Source organism: Nannospalax galili, unplaced genomic scaffold (genome assembly GCF_000622305.1).
Source record: "Nannospalax galili isolate Female #2095 unplaced genomic scaffold, S.galili_v1.0 scaffold321, whole genome shotgun sequence".
Taxonomy (NCBI): domain Eukaryota; kingdom Metazoa; phylum Chordata; class Mammalia; order Rodentia; family Spalacidae; genus Nannospalax; species Nannospalax galili.
The window spans coordinates 23,103-44,384 of record NW_008345972.1 but is presented as its reverse complement, the minus strand read 5'-3'; the positions used below and the strand labels follow the sequence as shown (position 1 = coordinate 44,384).

General features: G+C 46.0%; 1 protein-coding gene across 6 annotated transcripts in view; it reads left to right on the top strand.

Annotated features, from left to right (window-relative positions):
- Nucleotides 1–21,282, top strand: part of Upp1 (uridine phosphorylase 1) — a 22,021-nt gene continuing 739 nt past the window's right edge. The window contains exons 1-9 of one of the 6 annotated variants that reach the window (XM_008842180.2): nt 8–231; nt 568–752; nt 1,551–1,679; nt 9,423–9,494; nt 13,990–14,107; nt 15,572–15,730; nt 17,254–17,368; nt 20,143–20,352; nt 20,633–20,779. In XM_008842180.2, coding sequence (XP_008840402.1) covers nt 190–231; nt 568–752; nt 1,551–1,679; nt 9,423–9,494; nt 13,990–14,107; nt 15,572–15,730; nt 17,254–17,368; nt 20,143–20,352; nt 20,633–20,779 — 1,177 coding nt within the window. In that variant the 5' untranslated portion in view covers nt 8–189. Of the gene's footprint in view, nt 265–567; nt 753–1,550; nt 1,680–9,422; nt 9,495–13,989; nt 14,108–15,571; nt 15,731–17,253; nt 17,369–20,142; nt 20,353–20,632; nt 20,780–21,282 lie in introns of all 6 variants that reach the window. The other 5 variants (XM_029567868.1, XM_017800365.2, XM_029567870.1 and 2 more) reach the window with 5 other exon arrangements.

Here is a 21,282-nt window from a genome sequence, read left to right as displayed (position 1 = left end):
AGGGGGGCGGGGAAACAACCAGAAACTGGCCGGAAAGACCGAGCACACGGTGGACAAAAGCCTAGCTCCACTTTCTGACCACTTCCACACTCACTCTCCAGCCACTTTCTCTCACTGGTCCCAGACGATGACGGCCACTTCCAGACAGATGGACCTGGGCCCTGGCACTAGAGGTGACCTTGGGTAGCCATGCAGCCGCTGCCAGATCCATTTCTTTCCTCCGCAGAGGAGGTGAGACGGTAGCTTGAGCCGGAGTTCATCACAGTAAGAGCAGTTTAAGGAGTAAAAGGATCTCCAACTACCCCCAAGAAGGGGGAAACAGGGCGGAGGCTCCCAGACAACTTTTCCCGGCTGGGGTGAATGGGGGTGGGGGGGCGTCCGGGGAAGGTGGCAGCGGGGCGTGTCCTGCCGGGCGGGCCGGGGCGTCGTCAGCTGAGCCTGCGGGCTGCTGGGGCAGGCGGGGTCGCAGCCCGACAGCGACCCCAGGGCGGAGCTACGTGTGGCAGCCGCGGGGAGGCGCTAACTCGGGGATCTAAACCCACCTTTGTTTCTTACCTCCTTTAAAAGGTCCTGCGCGCTGCCTGTCTCCCGCCATCTAAGAGCCTCCTGCCCTCTGCAGCCCCAGCTGGGTCTTCGCCGCCCGCGTCCAGTGTAGCGGATCCCGGCGTCCCAGCCCAGGACAGAGCAGTGAGCTGTCTGCCTCCGGGGATCCTCTCTGGTCCTCCGACGAGGGAAGATCCACGTGCCTATAGGTGAGGGGATTGAAGCTGGGTGAACTCGGGTGATCACTGCAAAGACCGCGCTGGGACCTGGCCAGGGAGGGTGCGCGGTGAAAGTGGGTGGACCCCAGGGTTCTGGTATCCAGGTGTTGGGGATGCGCCGCTAGGTGTCCGCCCCGGGCCAGCTTCTCCCGGCTGGTGAGGGTTCCAGCTGGAGTTGGCGCTGCTCAAAGTGAAGAGGATCCCGCAGGTGACGGTCGCGCAGGTGGAGGGCCAGAGACACTGGGTGCCGGGGTGAGGGTTGCGCAGGTGAGGGTCGCTCTGGTGCAGGGCCCGCAGGTGAGGATCGTGAAGGTGAGGGTCGCGTAGATGAGGGGCCGGCAAGGTGAGGGTCACTCGAACATCCATTAAATGATGGAAGCTCAGATGCTGCGCCTGCGGGAGAGGGGTGCGCAGATAGTGTGCGCACAGGTGAGGGTTGTGGGGTTAATGCGCATGCGGGTCAGCGGCGTGCAGGGCGCTGCCAGTTGCTCTCTGCGCGGGAAGGGGGAGGGTGAACCCTAGCGCTGCTCCAGGTGCCAGGAAGAAACGAGTTGTCCCCAACAGTTATGGAGAGAAGTGTCCCACCTGTCTTTTCGTGGAGGACGGAACAAAGTTTCATTTTGATCGCTCACATGAATTCGCTTGTTATTGATTTACTAGATGTTATCATATAAAATATTGGCATCGAGTTGTTTGGCAGTTCAACCAGGAAACTTTACAGTCGTGCTTGTGAAATGTCACAAGCTCGTTTGCACGGGGGAGTCACACCTCTCTCCATTTCCACTTAAGGGGCTGGCGGAGTGACTCGTTTTCACGCGTGACTAGGGTGGTCCGTGATATCCCGGTAGCTGTTCACCTGGACGTGGACCTCCTGTTTCCTGCTTCGTATTGTCAGCTTCGAGCTGCGTCCCTCGTACAGTGAGTTACCCAAACACTGACAATGCAGTACAAAGGGGCACTCCCCTGAAGGCAGCGGAGGGAATTTTCAGGCATCTGGATGATTCAGTCTGTTGTTCGCCCCTCTCCCCGCTCCCCCATTATCTCTCGTCTCCCCTCTGGTCTTTCTCCTTGCCTCATTTTTCGTGCCGGACCTGCTTTGCCTTATTTCCTTTTTGCTGTTGCGAACCGCGTTAAAACCCAGGCTTTCGTTTGCTCTAACTTAGTCCTTAAAAAACAAAAATTGGTGACCCCCTTCAATGAAAGGGCTGTCTGAAATCTTTGCCGGCCTGCGGAGCCAGTAACAGAAACCACCTTGGCGCCTTGTCTTTCAGTTTGTGCGGTTTCTGTCCCATCTGCATTTTGGGCTAAACCACCCTGGTTTCTCAGCCAATCTATGATTCTTCTTTCCCTTCTTCAGTGGCCAAACTGACCCTCTAGTCTCTGCAGAATCCTCATTATTGCAGATGTTTTTAATGCTGCACACGGTCACTAGGCACAAAGTATGTTCTTGGTTCTGTTGTTATACTTTCTGCACTGGCAGGCATTAATGCACCAATTAGTTATTCTTTACCTTGGCTTTTTGTCAAAATGCACTTTTTTTGGTGTGGTTACTGAACATAAAACTTAGCGAGATTATCATAAAAAAGTAGAATGAAAATCATATACACGGGGCTGGAGACATGGCTCAGCGGCTAAGAGCACTGACTGCTCTTTCAGATGACCCGGGTTCGATTCCCAGCACCCACATGGCGACTGTGAACCATCCTTAACTCCAGTTCCAGGGGAGTCCAATGCGCTCTTCTGACCTTGGCAGCATTGCACCACATGGTGCACTCACGTACATTTGGGCAATACACTCATACACGTAGAATAAAAATAATAAATAAAATATTTTTAAAAAATCAGATGCATGATAGAAATTGAAAGGAATTTCCAGGTTTTCCTCAGTTAGTACTGAACAACTGCTTTCCAGTCTCTCCCTCCCTCCCTCCCTCCCCCTTTCATTTTCACACTCATACACACACATTTACTTTTAAAATACATTTCATTCAAAACAATTTGTAAATCTTCATACACCAAACTAAGTAGTCTACCTCTCTGACTATAATTTAATATCTTAGAGATAAAAGCAAATGGACTGGAGAGATGCCTTAGTGGTTAAGACTACTGGCTGTTCTTGCAGAAGACCTGGGTTTGAATTCTAGCACCCACATGGCAGCCAATAACTGTTTGTAGCTCCAGTTCTGGGGGCTCCAACACTGCTTTTGTCCTCCGCAGGCATTGCACGACGTGGGTGAACCTACACACATGCAGGCATAACACTCACACACATAAAATAAAAATAAATTAATTTTTAAAAAAGATAAAAGCAAAAGCCAAATTTTAAAATCCAGTTTGATAGTTCAGTCTGGCTGCAGATAGAGGAGTCCAGGTGTACATAAGAAGGTTCTTCTCTGGGGAGCCAAGGGAGCCACCTTCCAGTTTTCTGGACAGGTCCTACAGGGCAGGTGAAACCAGCAGGTGTTGCCTGTGTGGGGATCAGCACTGGGCTGAGGGCTGCAGCAGACCTTGTCATCCACAAACTGGATATGCAAGTGTCAGAGGAGATATTTTCTGAAGTCACCTCCAGTTTGACATCTTACTGAAGCGCTGAGGTCAGAATTTACCTACCCTCCTTCAGCTGGTGGGGGCTTCGGAAGAGTGGTCTGCTCTCTGGGACAGCCCTGTGGGTTCAGGACCTCTACTCAAATGTCCCCTGTGCTGCTGCCTTGACTTAGACCTTGTTCTAAAATTGGACTCCGCTCTGGTCTGTTCCTTCCCTTCATGATGGTCTTTTTGGTTCTCCATCCTAGAATTGATACCTGGGGTTTGCTCAGGACCCCTGATTCCACTTGTCCTGTTGATTGCTATGGAGCAGGGGTTACCTCGTGCACAGATTAGCCAATGCTCTGGCACTGAACTTTTTTTTTGTAAATGGAGGATTTTTTTTTTTTTAATGGCCAACAGGCAAGAAGGCAAAGAGCTATAAGCTCAAATTTGACTCCCAGTGGGCTGGTGGAGGCGTTCAGAGAGAGAGAAGCAATTGATTGGTTGCTAAAAGTATGTGCTTCCTTTGGGAAGAGTTGTGTCTTTTGTACAGGATTTCAAGCTTATGACATCATTGACCTGGCTGTTTGGTTTCCTCTGGTCATTCCTGTTCTTGAAAAGCTGGTTCCAAATCTCTGGAATCATTAAGTCTTTGCAGGACAGACAATCTAAGTTAAGAAAATTATATTGTGCATGTCCAGGCCTCTGGACTTCATGATCTCAAAGTCAATCTTTCTTCTGTTTCAAGTTTCCTTTGTGATAACTTCCAGGCTTTAACTTAGGGACACAGTTAAAGGTTCTGTGCTGGAATCACATGTCAGAAAACATTTGCCCTGTGTCCTCTTAGGTTCAATTGCTGGCAAGGTAGGGTGGCACACAACTTTCATCCCAGCTCTCGGAGGCAGAGGCAGGCAGATCTCTGTGAGTTTGAGGCCAGCCAGGAGTCCATAATGAGACCCCTGTTTCAAAACAAAACAAAAAAAATAAAAGATTATATATTAAGTCCAATTACTGGAAACCTGCAATTTAAACTGACAAAATACAGATTAATAAGAGAAAACATGGATTTTTATCCAGATAAATAATGTTCACAGAAAAAAAAAAGTGACTCAAGCAAGCAGTTAAAATTTGGGGCTTATCCAAATAATTCCAATGGAATTTCAGGAAACCAGACAGGAGGTATGCTACTTTTGGACTGTTTGGCTGTGGCAGGGATTTACTAGAAGAGACTACTTGCTGCCGTGACAGTTGAGTTATTTGGGGAGGTTTTGCTTTTAGATAGATAAGGGATTTCAGGAACTCAAGTAACTTCAGCTCTAAATAATTTGTGTGCCAGAGTAAGTCAACTGTCTGTCACAATGACAAATACCCAGGATGAAGCCACTTAAAGAGAAGAGAGGTTTATTTTGGCTCACTGTTTGAGAGGGTTTCATCCATGGCTGTTTTATCCTTTTGGTCATGTAGTAATCCAGTCCGTCTTGGTGGGAACACATGGTAAACGAAGCCTGCTGACCTCATGGTGGTCAGGAAACAGAGGGAGAAGAAGGACTGAGGTCCCACTATCGTCAGTGACTGAACGTCTTCCCATCTTACTTCCCAAAACTTCTACCACCTCCTAATATCACCAGACTGGTGACCAAGCCTCAACTGATGGGTCTTTAGGAGACGTTTCTAAACCATAGAAATCACTGGGGTTTATTCTGCACCTCTTCATACAGATCTAACATGTAATTCTGTCATCCTCTTCCCAACATGTTATGGGACCTCCTCCACCACCTCCAGGGTGATGCGCAAAGTTTGGATAGGCACACAACCTTCTGGGAATTCAGTCCCGACAACCTCTAGGTTGCTTCTTGTGTGCCAAACTGTTGATCCCTCTGTATTTCGCTACTGACTCTTTAGGTTTTGTTTCCTGTCTAAAGAATCCTTTCTCAGACATACATAGAGGGATCTTATGCCATGGAAGTGCTGGGAAGGAGACCAAGCCAATATCAGGAACCAGACCTCAGCCTGAGCTGACTGGCTTCTGCTGTAGCCTGAGGGAAACAGCACAGGAGAGGTAGCTCCCATCCCAGTGGATTTTCTGGGCTGGGCTAGAGCTGTTGGTCATGGCTATGGTTTCAAAAGATGTTTTCCTTCTTGTATGAAATCACTGTGTTTTGAGGTTTGCGGGGGAATAGAACATTGAGTTAATACAGGAACTGCTGAGTTATTGTCTTGCATAAATGTCCTGGCCTTGTGGTTTGGTCTGGGCCTTATAAGGCTGAAGGACTGTAGGTGCTGGGCTGCTCGGAAAGCACTGAGTGGGGCACTTTGCTCTGGCCAGCAAGGTGTTAAAGCCTGGGCTGAAACACTTCTCAAATAATGTGTCCACATGACAAACTGAGAAGAATCTGAGCCATGAGCATCTGAACCAGAGAATGCAAAGATGGCAAGCCTTTTATCGCACTTTAAGAGTCAGTGTTTGTGGCAAAAGTGGGCTTTCGGGTTTTTCCAAAGTAAACTGGTCAGGCAGTCATAATCAACACATAGGTGTGATCTCTAGCAAGCTAGAGAGATGCTAATAACATGTTGCTCAGCTATGTGGCTTCCAAAATGAATGAGTTTTAGTTAAGAGCAAATGCTGCTATTTTTATGCTAACAGATTGTCTGAAGTCTGATTCTGGAGACTTTCTGAGGGTTTTATGGATTTTTCTCTCAGTAACAATTCCCCCCTTGTAATCGGTGTAGCTATCTTGGACCCCATTTGTTTAGCTTGGTTTGGGTATAAGGGTCTCCTATTCTAACATCCTGGCCATGTTGCCTCATCTGGTGTTTTTTCGGCATGCTTTCAATGGGTGTGATGGTTTAATCTTTGTTGAGACTGGTGTGGCACACCTTTGGATGTGCCTGTGAGGGTGTTTCCAGAGATTAACTGAGGGAGCAAGACCAACCCTGAATGTGAGTGTCACCATCCCATGGGCTGGGAGCCCAGATGTAATCAAAGGGGAAAAAGAGAGAGCCAGCCTGAGCCTCAGCATCTTCTCTCTGTTTCGTGACTCTACTCCATAGAGACAGCTCTGCCCTGCCACCCTTCCCTAGCTTCCCCGTACCCTCTGACACTGTGAGCCAAATCAATTCTTCCTCCCTTAGGTCAGGTATGTTAGTCATGATGATGCAAATGTGGCTAGCACAATGGGTAAGAGGCTAAGGACCCAGGGTTGACTTGCCTGTGTGTCCCCTTGTGGTCTCTACCTGTTAAGTCCCTACTACCTCTTTCCTAGGCTGATTTCTAGGAATCATTAGGAAACCATCATACTTTCCCAAGAGCATGCTGGCTTTGTCCTTACACTCTCAATTTTCCTTTCTACCCTCTCCTTCATAGATAAAGTGATCCAGTTCTGGTCATACACATTTGCCCAGCTCTCTCCTTTCACTGGCCTGTGTTGGGGTTTGATCCTAACTTGCTTGGTGTGTTATGTAGTGCATCCAAGTTTACATCGTCTGGGTCTCCTTCACCCCTCTCCAGCCATACATGCTCTAGAGCTGAAGGGAAATTTCCCTTATGCTTCCTCAAGGTTCACTCTATAAATTGATAAAGATTAAATAGGAGAAAGGGCACATTCATTTATTAACAAGCAAAAGGTAAGACAACAGTGTAAGGGAAAAAATAGCAAGCCTGTTTTGATTTAGCTGTTTAACATTATCCATAAACTCCCGTGCTTTATTCCTACTAGGGCAGGAAGTAGAGAATGGGGACCTAGGACAGTTTTGAGGGTTTAGAACGAGTTTCACATTCCTTAACATTGGCAATGCTGCTGTGCTTTCTAGGGTTTCTGCGCTTTCTCAGCAATCTTATACGCCAATCATGTCACCAAGAGCCCAGAGGCAAGCTCTAGAATGTACTCTGACTATGAGGGGGATGGGTGAGACCATCTCCTTGGGAGTGGAAAGAGTCCTGGGGAAAGAGACCTTCTCACTCTTTCTTTCCTGAGCTAGAGGATGATGTCAGTGTGGGGCTGGAAGGCAGCTGAGTTCCCTGTGCAGTAAGGGAATTCGGCCAGGCTTTCTTCTGTGCTGGGGGTGAGAGGAGCAAGGCCTTCTGTTTTTCTCTAAATCAAATTGCACGTGCTCAAAGCTACCTTCTCTGAGGTCCAGTATTACCAGGGAGGCTTTTACTCGAGGTACACACTAGCCCTGAGGACACACACAAGGGTCCAGGCACTAACTGCAGACCTGGACCTCATGTATTCAAAAGAGTTTCACATTCCTTTACTGAGGTAATGTTGCTGTGCTTTCTAGGGTCTTTCACTCAGCAATCTAACATGCTAATTGCATGTTACCAAGAGCATGAGGCAAGCTGTAGAATGTACTCTGCCATTATAATAATAGCTGGGCCAGCAAGATGGCTTACTGGGTAAGTGCCGTTGCCTCCAAGCCTGACAACGTAGTTCAATCTTCAAAACATGTATGATGAAGGAGGTAACTGATTCCTGAAAGTTGTCCTCTGACCTCCACATGTGTGATTGTGGCATGTTTGCCTCTCCTACAATAAAATAAAATAAATAAACATTTATTTTCTAATTTGCTGAGGAACTGGGTGTGGTGGTGTACACCTTTAATCCTAGCATTCTGGAGGCAGAGGCAGGTGAATATCTGTGAGCTTGAGACCAGCCTGATCTACAGTTGGGGTTATAGAGACCCTGTCAAAAACAGAAAACAAAAGCAAATTTGCTGAGAGACAGCACCGGGAACCACTCTCTACTCACCATCTCTGTTCCCCTTCCCTCACCACTTCTAGGCAAAGCTGCCAACCCTCTCATCTGCCTGTCTTAAATGCTCTTTCCTTGCACTGTGCTTGACTTTGGGCCCAGTTACAGGGTGAGGGATGGTACCTCATTCCCAGGCGAGAGATGCAGCTCAGTGGTGGAGTACTTGCCTGTATGTACACCTCGTGGCTCCATCCTCAGTACCACCCCAACAAAAACAACAGAACTCTCTGGGTCTGCTGGCTGCCTCGGTTGGAGAGCAACCGGCTGGCATTTCCAGAGAAGTGTGTCACCAGTGCCAAGGGAGAACAAAAGCAAGATGGAGAGGGACAAGCACCAATTACAGGAGAATTTTGCTCTGGTTTGTAAACTTCACCAAAAGGTATGGTCACACTAGTTATAATCCCTAACAAAGGGATCTTTTAAGTTTTAGCTTATTGGAATTCCAGGGTAAGAACCATGCCTTGAGAATATCAGCTAGGCTTCAGGAAACCAGCTCCAGCCTGCAGAGTTACTAAGCTGCCCCGGGACCTGTGACTCCTCCCTCTATGCTTCCTTCATTTCCCCAGTGAGCCTGTCCTTCATGCAGGGCTGTGGTAGGAGGTGGGAGGCTGGCAGGTTCATGGCCCTCAGAGAGTCATTCATTCAACATGTAAGCATCAATATCCTCTAGAGCACTGGCAAAACTGCCCATGACCACATATAGGGCAAACTCTGGCACATCTGCACCAAATGAGCCCCAAGAGAACAACTACAGCTGTTCACGCTACTTTTCCCTGTGGGCTCTGTAGCCAGGCTGGGCACAGCTGTCCCACATCAGCTTCAAGTCCTCCCCATCTAAGGCTGTGGAGCTGGTAGCTGCTTCACCTCTGATCTGATCCCTGCATCTCTCTACTGTCCTTGAAATCAGGAAGAGGATATTCTAGACTCTGGAGGGGCAAGGCAGCGGTGGGGTGGGGGTGGGTGAGGCACTGGTCTGCAGGGTCAGTGACATCCTGATATTTGCTGGGATGGGAAACCAAAAAGCAGGAACTTTTGTCCCTGATCTAATCTATGCAAGTATGAGGTCCACCCATGTGGGCTTTTGTAACAGTTTTGCCAACTCATTTGTAAAGCTAGATACACATATATACACATGCACATACACACATACACAGACACTGACACACAGAAATATACACAGACAGAAACACACATACACACATCTACAGACAGAACCCTATAGACAGAACCCACACATACTTACTTTACCCATTTCCATAATGTATGTGATGTAAGTGTGAAGAATTACACTTCCTTGAACTGGATTTCCACATTGGTGCTGCCCCACACATCTTAGTTCCTTTTTGGTCGATTCTCTCCAATCCCTGTGACACTTTTCTTCTAGATCCTGCCACAGAGAGACTAAGGCCATGGCAGCTACAGGAGCTGGAGCAAAGGAACTCAAAAACCATCACAAGTAAGACTGACCTGGGCGGGGCTGGGCTGGACTGGGTTGTTTTCATTAAGTATCCTTTAATTTGTTTATTTTTCCAAGCACTTGGCATATATTACATGATTCTCACATTAGGGGCTGAGGGATGAAGGGCTCAAAGAGCCCACAGCTCAGATGGCTAGGTGCTGGACTCTCTGTCCTTAACCCTTAGGACATGTCATGGGCTCAGAAAACAAGGCAGTTCAGTGCTCCAATGTGTGTCTTGTAAACTTTCTTCTGTACATGGCATTTTTCTGAAGGAAAGTCTGCTGCTCATCTCTTGTTCTTGTTTCTGAGTCTTGAATGTCTTCCTTTCTTTGTAGTTTTTCATAATTCTAGTATGTGATTTTCATGAATTCTCCTAGGTTTAGGCTTTGTTAACAAGCTAACCATGTCTTTGTGATTGCTGTGTATATGTATGTATGTGTGTAAGCACATCCAACCCAGGGTCTTAAGCATACCTTAGTAAGCAGACATTCTACTGCTGAGCTGCCCTCCTACATGGATTTGAAGTCCATTGAACTTTCCTAATTTGCTCACCACTCAGTTGACCACTGCCTGTGCTGGGGTCACTGCCTGTGCTGGCATCTCCTGTGGTATCCTCCTGTTCTGCTTCTGTGGCCTCAGTAGTGGGCTCTCTGTGAATATTTGTTAAACAAATAAGGTGACAGAATAAAGCATGATAACCTCCCTTCACATTATGTAGAGACTAAATATTTTTATAGTGCTTTGGGGCCTGTTCCGGCTTCCATACGTGCCAGAGCTACACATTTTAAAATTACACTGCTCTCACAGAGACACTCTGCTTCCTTCTCTTCCTGGAACTGGGAGTGAAGGTTTTTCTGTTTTAAAATTTGTGGCTGGGTTGTCTTAATCATATCCTGTTGTGTCATTTTGAAACACACAGTTGACCTTTCTGTTTTGTGTTTTATTTCCATGACATTTTGAGGGTGAACAGAGTTAAGTTGCTGAAGGGTATGATAGGATAATTAGAATTTCAGAATTTCTTAGAGATCAAAAAGACTTTCTAGAAATGTCTAGCCACACACAGTCTGGATTCGGTCCCTTAAGAAATGCCCTCCTCCCCTTAGTAAAATGAACTGCACTTGAAGAGCCAGGAAGTGGGTGAGGAGAGCTGGGTCACAGCAGGTAAGCACAGTCTGCCTCGCGCAGGTGTACTGCCCTTCCCCAGCCTGGTTTGCAGCACCTTTGTCCTGGGTGTGGTCAGCAGGGCCCCTGCAGGTGTGATTGACATGTGCGCTATGATAGCTTATCTCCTAACACTTTCCCACAAAGCAATCCACCAGCCCCTCACTCCCTTTATAAAAGAGCTCTGTCTCACCTTAGTCTTTTGTGCTTATATTTTCTATATCAGTCTTAAAATTGTTCATGTGTTGAATTAACGTGGATCACACTCAAGGGGAATGGATGAGAATGGGAGGGGGATTGAGAAACATGAAGCAACTAGATGTAGGGAGAGGAATGGGCCCTCAGTGCCTACCCTGGAGGTGACTGAAAGAAAGGAAGGAAACTGGAAATAGATGAGATAGAAAATAAAGCACCTCTGATTCAGCTTTGCTGTGCTTGTCTGGTATGTGTGTGTGTGTGGTGTGGTGTGGTGTATTTGTGGTGTGGTGTGTGTATGTGTGTGGTGTGTGGTATGTGTGTGGTGTGTGTGTGTGTTGTGGTGTATGTGTGTGGTGTATGTGGTGTGTGTGTGTATGTGTGTGTGTGTGGTGTGTGTATGTGTGTGGTGTGTGGTGTGTGTGTGTGTGTGTGTGTGTGTGTGTGGTATGGGGGACGGCTATAAATAAGACATGGTCATGGCCTCCAGGAGATTTTTGCTGCTGGAGACAATTATAATTCTTTTTTTTTTTTTAACTTTAAAAAAAAATTATTTTTATTTTGTGTGTATGCGTGTATTGCCTGCATGTATGTGAGTGGACCCGTGTCATGGAATGCCCGTGGAGGTCAGAAGAGGCTGTCAGATCCCCTGGGACTGGAGTTACGGGTTGTTGTTAGCTGCCATGTGGGTGCTGGGATTCAAACCCAGGTCTTCTACAAGAACAATCAGTGTTCTTAACCGCTGAGCCATCTCTCCAGCCCCAACAATTATAATTCTTAGAGTAACTGTATAACTTTTTATAATAACAAAATGTAGACAGCCAGGTATTGTGGCATTTGTCTGTGATCCTGGCATTCAGGAAGCCAAGGCAAGTGCTTCAAGAGATCAAGGCCATTCTGGGCAGCATAATGAAACTTTGTCTAAAGAAAAAGAAACAGGGGTTGAAGATGCTGCTTAATTGGTAGAATGACTACTTAGCATGTCCTGGTTCTACCACTATTGCTGCATGAAGCAGGCATGTAATCCTAGCCCTGAGGAGGTAGATGTAGGAAGATAAAGAGTTCAAGGCTACATAGCAAGTTAGTGAGTTTGAGATCAGATGGGGATACAGTGAAATTCTGTCTCAAAAATATTAAATAAGGGGCTGGAGAGATGGCTTAGCAATTAAGAACATGGGCTGTTCTTGCAGAACACCCGGGTTCGAATCCCAGCACCTACATGGCGGCTACAGCTATCCATAACTCTAGTTCCAGGGGATCCGACAGCCTCTTCTGTCCTCCGCAGGCATTGCATGACATGGGTGCACTTATCTACATGCAGGCAATACATGCATTCTCATAAAATAAAAATAATACACTATTTAAAATAAATAAATAAGGAAAGAGAGAAAGAAAGAAGAAAAGAAAGAAAGATAAATGAACAAAACAGGCTTTGGCTTTTCTGGTACGAGGGGAGAGCCCTTTATGGATGACACAGATGCTTCCTGATGTAGATAGAATTATGTTCCCACAGACCCACTTTAGGTCTCACTTAGTACATGTAGCTCCTGTCAGCTTGTCATTATATCTTCTTCAAAGTTCTGTGGGTGGTTGCATTTCAAATATATGAACTAGTAAGTAAAAATACAATTGGAATTATTGCTATGTTGACCTCTGATTCATTTCTTAGAAACTTCATATATAAGTGAAACACCTGTAGAGTGCCGGTTGTTCCTCCTCTGGGGTGGTTGACTGAGAGCAGTGGAGGCATCCGCACTCAGCATCATTATGAGTGGATTGTATTGCATATTGCTAGCCCAGGAAAAAAACCCATGCCCAAAATTCAACGCATACCACTTTCAAATGATCTGAGTCAAGATGATCTGTATTTCCAAATTACAGGCAGCGAAGATCTTTGCTCTCGCTCTCTAGCATTTTTTTTTTTTTTTTTTTTTTCTCATGAGTTAGAGTGAGGAAAAAAATAACATCAGGTGGTTGTGGAGAGAAAGCCAGACTTGGAAGAAAAAGATGCTCTTGCTTGTTCATGTTGGAGGACACACACCTGCCTGCATCCTGCTGAAGAGGAGACTGATTTGGAAACCAGGAGGCACTGTTGAGGCAGCTGTGCTGAAGGATGGTCTGAAGAAGCTTGACAGGGTAGAGGTGGAATCACCTAGACCTGGGACACCTTTTTGTAAACCAACCTTTATTGAAATATAACATCACATATTCTCCCTCATTTTTTACAAAAAATATTTTATTATTTTTATTTTGTGTGTATGCATGTAATTGGCTGCATGTAGGTAGTGCACCCGTGTTGCGCAATGCCTGCGGAGGACAGAAGAGGCAGTCAGATCCCCTGGAACTTGAGTTACAGACAGTTGTTAACTGCCATGTGGGTGCTGGGATTCGAACCCTGGTCTTCTGCAAGAACAGTCAGTGTTCTTATCCTCTGAGCCATCTCTCCAGCCCCATATTCTCCCTCTTTGCCTGCTTGCAGGAGATGGTGATAGGCTTCAGTTGGGACAGAAACTTAATGACCCATAAAGCCATGTTTACTCTTTTTTTTCTGAAATAAAGCTTGCCAACCTCCCTTTAGAGAAGAAGCTTGTTGTCCTACAGAAATACAGTGCTAAAAAGGTTCTAGTTGCTGTTCTCAAGAAAGCAAAATAATGACGCTCTTAGAGTCATGGTTTTGAGTGAGAAGCGGCATTCAAAGCAACAAGACAAGAAAAAGAAATGGGTATTCGGATAGGAAAGGTTATCTCTGGTAGGAGCAGAGGTGATTTATTTTTTCCTATTCTGTTTATGTTTTCAATGTTGACCGTATTACCTTCAAAGCAATGTCAAGTTTATGTATTGGATGAAGTTGACTTGGATATCGACTAGCTCTTTATACAAATTATATCAATTTGACCTCTGTAATTTTGTTACGCTTCTAGGTTTTTGCCAATTGCCTTCAAATAGAACAAAGAGGAATTAAATAAAAAGAAGAAGGGGATATGGGGATCTTGGCAGTGCAGGGTTGTCTTATCCCTAGGTCTGTCTGTCTTTCTTTCCTGTCATGTCCCTTACGTGCCTCACACATACATGGAACATACCTATGGCCATCAGACATCCATGTTTTATGAATCTTTTACTTTCTTGTTTCCTATAGTGACTGCCTCGTCCAACTTTCAAATCCAAATGTAGCAGCAATGAAGGAAGACGTTCTCTACCATTTCAGTCTCAGCACTAGCACACACGATTTCCCAGCTATGTTTGGAGATGTGAAGGTAAGAGCCCAGGCTTTAATTCTAAGAATTGTCTTACGGTCAAACGCCCTCCTGTCTGACATAGCTTCACCTTCTCAGATAATTGGGAGGGGACAGAAACATCTTTATCAAAGTTTTGTATATTGTTACATTTCAATTATAAGAACTAGCAAGTAAAAAAGAGAACCTTGTAACTACTGGTATGTTGGTGTCTTATTCATTTCTACAATTTTCATGTTGAGGTGAGATAGTATGTGAGCTTCCTGAGCTATAAGGCGTGGCTCATACCTATAGTTCCAGGTGCTCAGAAGGCTTGATCCCAGGACTTTGGGGCCAGCCTAGACAAAGATCCCATCTCACAAATAAGCAATAAAAATAAATTTCCTAGTGCTTTGTTGAGGAGAGGGAGAGAGAGTGGAAACTTTCCAAGAGGAGCAGAGAGAGAAAGTACTGAAAGTTTGTATGACACCTGTTTGTAATTAAGGTGTATATTGATGAGGTTGTTTATTTAATTGTCTGTGAGGGATAATTGGATGAAGATAGTTTCCAGTACACTTTTTTCCTACAAAGTTTAAGTTCTTCAGTGCCAGTTTATCCTAACAAAAACATTTTTCTAAAACTCCTTGTTAAACTTTGTTTTGAATTGATGCTTACCTATCCGTACTCACCAACAGTATGATATTTTGGTCTGTGTTTGTGAGGTACAGTGATGGGAGCAGGGCAGGCAGCAGTTCGTGTCTCTGGCCCTTACCATTCTGTCTGTTAGGAACATTCACAATCCCCTTCCTAGTTCTATATTTATAGTTAGTTGCTGTTAACTAGAGTTACCATATTGCTAACACAGAGCTCTTCAGTGTTTAATCCCCATAGGTTAAAGACAGAATTAAATATCAAGAAGGGGCCAGAGCAGCAGAACTGGGTCCCCTCTGCCCTGGATAGAACTGTTGTTTGGTTCCAAAGGTAGGACAGCCTCCCTATTCTCTTAACGCCTCAGCTCTTCATTCATCTGTTAATCTCTGGTCGTTTTTATTCCGGCCGTGGAAATTTCTTTTTGTGTTTAGAGGTCAGTTTGTTTCTTTTAGCTTCAGATTCTTTAGACCACTTTTTGCTCTTTGGTATTCTTTGGCAACACAAAACATCTTCTTATATGACACTTGTCAAAGTGAAGATTTTACTTCATCCACAATATCCAGAAGTCCCTCTACCCTCCTCTTTGAGTCCCTGATCTTCTCATTTATTGGCTCTTTGCCACTCAGGTGACCTGGTGAGAGAGAGACCAATAGGTAGGTGGTGTATTTTAACACTGGGCCCTGGGACTCTGGCCACATGAGGAAGTGGAAGGGTAGTGAGGAGCCCTCACCATCTCAGTCCAAACCCAGACTTTCTCCAGCACCCTAGGCTGCCTTCCATTTGGTGTCTACACTTGCATTTCTAGCAAGTTCCTGGCTACCCCTGATATTGTGGTCCTTGTTCCTCCGATTGCAGTTTGTGTGTGTTGGTGGAAGCCCTTCCCGGATGAACACCTTCATCAGATATGTGGCTGCAGAGCTGGGCCTTGCCCACCCAGGGGAGGAATACCCCAACATCTGTGCAGGGACTGACCGCTACGCCATGTATAAAGTCGGACCGGTGCTGTCTGTGAGCGTGAGTACTGGCCTCTCACTGGGTTTGGTCTCTAGGCTCTGCCAGGCCCCATCCCTACCCTTCTGCTGAACAGCTGGTGCCCTAACACTTGTTTACTGTAAATGTTGGGAGCAAGGTCCGCCCTTTGCAGCTGGGATCTAGGGATCAATGAGATCCAGGCTCCTGCCCAGAAGGCCTGGCTTTCTGGAGAGCCTCAGTACACAAATGTAAATACACATACAAATATGCACAGCTGTCCACAGTGTGTTGGTGGCAGTGCAGGGCAGGCTTTCCTTGCCTGGCTATTAGAAGAGTCACATACCAGGTTTCCAAGCCCCTCTTCCACCTCATATCGAGTGACCTTCATAACACAACATGTCAAGTTAGCAATGAAAGTGGATATAGAAGTCTTCAGTATCCTAGCAAATACATCTCATTTTCCAGTTTTAATTTCCTCTGATGGCAGTAATGTAAATGAAGAGTCAGCAGAGGATCCCCTCCTGCTGAGATGTGCCTCCTGACCTATAGTTAGCCGAGACCTCTAGCATATCAGTCATCCAGTCACCCGAAAACCAAGGCACCTTTAATTACAGCTTGAAGAAGCAGTTTCTATGCCTAACAAATTCAAAAAGGGATCCTTTTCCAATAGAGCTCTGCAGCAGGGACAGCACCTGGAAAGAGTCAGTGTCTTCCCAGAGAGAGGTGTCTTGGTTGGGAGACGTGACTCTGGAAGGGTCTGAAATTATGTGTGTGTGTGTGAAGGACATTAGCATTGCAGGGACACCAAGAGGAGGAAACGACCCAGGCAGATGTGTAGTCAGTAGATGATCTGACTTAAGGGACTGATGGACCAGCCAGTTGTCTAGTTTGGCTAAATCTGAGATGGCCTTGGAGAAAAGGGAAGTGGTAAAACCATAACTTGTGTGATAGGCATTTGTGTACAACTTCTAATAGCAGAAAGAAATGTTTGTTACTGAGCTGTAGCAACTGTTTCCTTCTTGCTGCCTATTTAATAGGCTGTGTGACTCAAATGGGGTTAATGTGCGTGGTATCTCTGTGCATACTGTAAATTTTGTCCAACGTTAATGTTTTGACGTCTATCTTCTGTTACCACCATGATGGATATATTAGCCCGAAGTGCCACATAAACCATACAGTAGTGCCCTCCTTATTCTCAGGGGCTTTGTTCCAAGACCCCCCCCACCCTATGGATGCCCTAAGGCAGGAGAGTACCAAGCCCAATTCTTACAATTTTTTCCTATATATACACATGTCTGATGCATTTTAGTGTATTAATTAAGCATAGCAAGAGACTAGCAATGATAACTAAGAGTAATGAAATAATTGTAATTATATAATGTAATAAGTTATATAGTTATATGAATGTTCTCTCTCATCTCTCTCAAAAAAACTCATCATTCTGTGCTAAGCCTTGTGGACCGTGGGTAACTTACAACACAGAGTGAGTACTCTGGTTGGAGGGACTTCTGTATTGACAAAGGCACAATGCTGGGCTCAGCCTCTGCGTTTCTCTCTGGGTCCAGCATGGTATGGGCATTCCTTCCATTGCAATCATGCTACATGAGCTGATCAAGCTGCTGTACCACGCCAGGTGTTCCAACGTCACCATCATCCGCATTGGCACTTCGGGCGGAATAGGTAAGGACCGAGAAGGGGCGCTGGCCCTGTGGGTGGAGGGTGGGGACAGAGCTCTGCAGGGACTCAAGCATGGGTGGGATTGTGGTTTTGTTCAGTCTCTGCCTGTCTTCTCTCCTTTGATCATTGCTCCTCCTCCCTCTCTATGCAAGGATTTGATATTCCCAGTAAGGAAGCCACAAAACAATCTCTCTCTCTCTCTCTCTCTCTCTCTGGTGGGAGAAGAATGCAAAACTAATAGAAGTGTCCTTAAATTAACTCAAAAGTTCCCAAACTTTGACATGTTTTAAAAAAGAAAAAAGATACTTGATAAAATAGCAAAACACTCTTAAATTATGTCCTCATCTATTTTTTTATTGCTATCAGATATCACAGATTCAGTAACTTATAAAGACCAGAGGTCTGTTCGGGCTCATGATTACTGCCCAAAGCTTAAGGGAGCTATTCAGCAAAGCCGTCTTGCTGGGAGAGATGTAAGCATCCAGGCTTACAAGCATTATTCCTGACTGGGCCTGGCCTCTCAGGGATTTAGAGTAATTCTACAATTCAGTTTTTCTGATTTAGAAGGAGACTTTTTTTAGATCCCAAATAGTCTGAATACAGAGTTATCTTACAGATCTCCAAACCTCTTCCACACAGTACTCTAAACATGCCTGACCTGCATAAGCCCTCCAATCTGTTTTAAACCAACTCTAAATTACTTATAATACCTGATGCAGTATAAGTGCTCTATAAATAGTTGTCCTATTGGGCTGTCAAGGGAATGAAAAACAAAAAATCCAAATCTGTTCATGTTCAGTAAAGATGCAATTTTTGTCCTAGTATTTTGGATCTTTGGTTGCGCTTGAATCCAAAGAGGATCTGGAGGACCAATTGCTTTTGTCTCTTTCTTTCATAAAATTTATTTTTATTTTTTGTGTACATTTGTTTCTGTGAGTGTCTGACACGCATGTGCTGGTGCCCTAAGAGGCTAGAAGTGGACAGCAAATCCCCTGGAGGTGGAGTTCACAGTGCTTGTGAACTGCCCAGTATGGGTGCTGGGAACTGAACTCTAGTCCTCTGCAAGAGTAGTATGTGCTCTTCTCTGAGCAATTTCTCCAGCTCCCTCCCTCACTCCTTCCATCCCTTTTTCCTTCCTTCCTTCCTTCCTTCCTTCCTTCCTTCCTTTTTTTTCCCCTTTTTTTTCTATAATTTTTTTGGGGTAAGATCTCACTGTGTAGCCCAGTTTGACCTCAAGGTCATAATCTAGAGGCCAATTGTATTATTGTATTATCATGTCTTTTCATCATATAAAGAGAGGGATTTATAAAATTTATGCTGCATGATTATAACTCCAAATTTAAAGATGTTGTTCCTGCAAAACCATTGCAATGATGATGAGCCACCTTGATTCCACAGATCTGATCTCTGGCCAGATGCTCACAGCTGGGGTTATTGTCGCCAAGAGAGCTAGGGAATTGTTCTTGATTACAACGGCTTGTAAAACTGACAATCAGGGAGAACTGTATGTAAGCAGGGAAGTTAGAGTTTCCCTAATTTGTTCTACGTCAGTGGAGCAATAAATAAGTAAAGATCAGAAAACTTGTGGGCATCATTGAGAGCAAAAAAGGACAAGGTAGCCTCACATTCCAAAATCTGTGTGTCTGGGAATAACGAGTGAAGGCGGCATTTGCTCGGGAAGGCGCTTGGGGATGCAGCGGGCTGACGCTCTGAGGTGGAAATCCCAAGACAGCCAGGGAGGGTGCTTAGAAGAGTGGCTGAGGAAAGACACGGGATGTTCTGGGCCCTGTGAGCCTGCTAAACGTATTGTCTTGGGTCTGGAGAGACTGTGGATGGGAGGCTGAAATGGAGCAGCACAGGCAGGAAAGGGGAGGGCAGGAACAAGATTGACAACGTGGGCAGCACAGCAGGGGGTGTAAGTGGTCAGGCGGTTTATGTTTCTAGTAAGTTTCATGCAAGCAGCCAACACAGGAGTTCCAGGAAGGTCTCAGAAGGTCTTGTGACTTATTCCTCCTTCTAATGTCATGCTAAAGACCCGTAAAGGACTAGCATTTGGGTTTCAGAATGATCACCATCATCTGCTTTGTTTAAACAACAGCCATTTAGTTGAGATTCTGGAGGCTGGAAGTGTAAGCTCCATGGATTATGTTGTCACACAGTGGGAAGACCAAGGTAGTTATGGGGGAAGGAGGGAGTCTCTTAAGGGCATTGATCCCATTTATAAGGACCCCATTGTCACGAGTCGTCACCTCCAAAGGTCCTATTTCCTAATACCATCATTGCCTTAGGAGTTGGGTTTCAAAGTTCCTAAGAGTGGCCATATCCCATATAAAATTACTATAAAACTAACAGAGAAACGAGAGTAGAATGTCGTTCCAAGTACCACATGACAGAGAAGCCAGCAATGTGCTGGTTATAGAGGAAAGGCAGGCTGTTCAGGAGTTGGCACAGTTGAAGCTGAGTTGGGGGGGCATGAGGATGGTTAAACTAACTTCATGGTCACCTGTTTGGTGGAGTGCATCCAGTGGCAATGCCTGGAAGACGGAGACATTTGACAAAGGCTGCAGAGACCCCTGGTGGAGATTGTCCATGCCTTCTGCAGTGATGAGGCATGAACTGCTAGTCAGGAAAGCTCTTATTAGGAAAAGGATCGACAGTTTTGAGCATGTTGCTGGATGCTTTCGTATTTGGCTGTGCAGATCAATCGTGCTCCTTGTGTCTGCTCTGCTCTACTGCCCCATGGCCCTGCATAGCCACGACACTTGCATCTTCCTCAGGTCTGGAGCCTGGCTCTGTTGTCATCACCCAACAGGCAGTGGATGCCTGCTTTAAGCCAGAGTTCGAGCAGATTGTCCTGGGAAAGCGAGTGGTTCGCAGCACCAACCTGGATGAGCAGCTGGTGCAAGAGTTGATGCAGTGCTCCACGAACCTGAATGAATTCACCACTGTGGTGGGGAATACTATGTGCACCTTGGACTTCTATGAGGGTGAGATGGGAGCAGGGCATATCTGGTCCAGGGACCCCTGACCCACTCTAAGCTTACTTTGTGATGGTGGGTTGCTGTCTTGGGTGGAGTGTCCACATCTGAACTGCTGACCCAGTCACACTGTTTCATGATGACTGCTGTAGTGGTCTGACCAGGCGTCTACCTTTTGAGGACAGGCAGGGCATGGCTGGGCCCCCTTGTTTCCATGTCTTGATGGCAGAGCATGGTGTCTTGAGTATGGTAGGTTCTGACAATGTGCATGTGGTTTCCCCATCTCCAGGGCAAGGACGACTAGATGGTGCCCTCTGCTGCTACACAGAAAAGGACAAGCAGGCCTATCTGCATGCAGCCCATGCTGCAGGCATCCGAAACATTGAGATGGAATCTTCAGTGTTTGCTGCCATGTGTGGTGCCTGTGGTCTGCGAGGTAGGAAGGTGTGCGGTGCCCTTGGCTCCCTCTTTCTTCCTCTCTGTTCTGCTAACCCATCTTCCTAGAGCATCCCAACACTAATTTGTTGATTGATGTCTCCCTTGCCCCTAAGTCAGTTTCTGACTAAGGTGGTGTCCCTGCAGCCCTTATTTACAGTATCCTTTGATTGTTACACAATAAAACACAGGATCCTGGGTGTTCTTGCCGTGACTCGCCCCAACACTGAGAGGGGTTGGTGATTCCCCATGCCCACTCCAGTTCAAATCTTGCATTACTGCCTAGTGAGGTACCTTAGCCCTGCTCAGAGCTTGGGTTTCCATATATGTTCCCCTTTTTTGGGGCCAATCTACCCCCACAGACCCATTCTGAGCTCATCTCTGAAAGATATCCTGCGGGCATAGTGGCCCACGCCTTTAATCCCAGCATTCGGGAGGCAGAGGCAGGTGGATCTCTGCGAGGCCAGCCTGGTCTACATAGTGAGTTCAGACCAGCTGGGACTA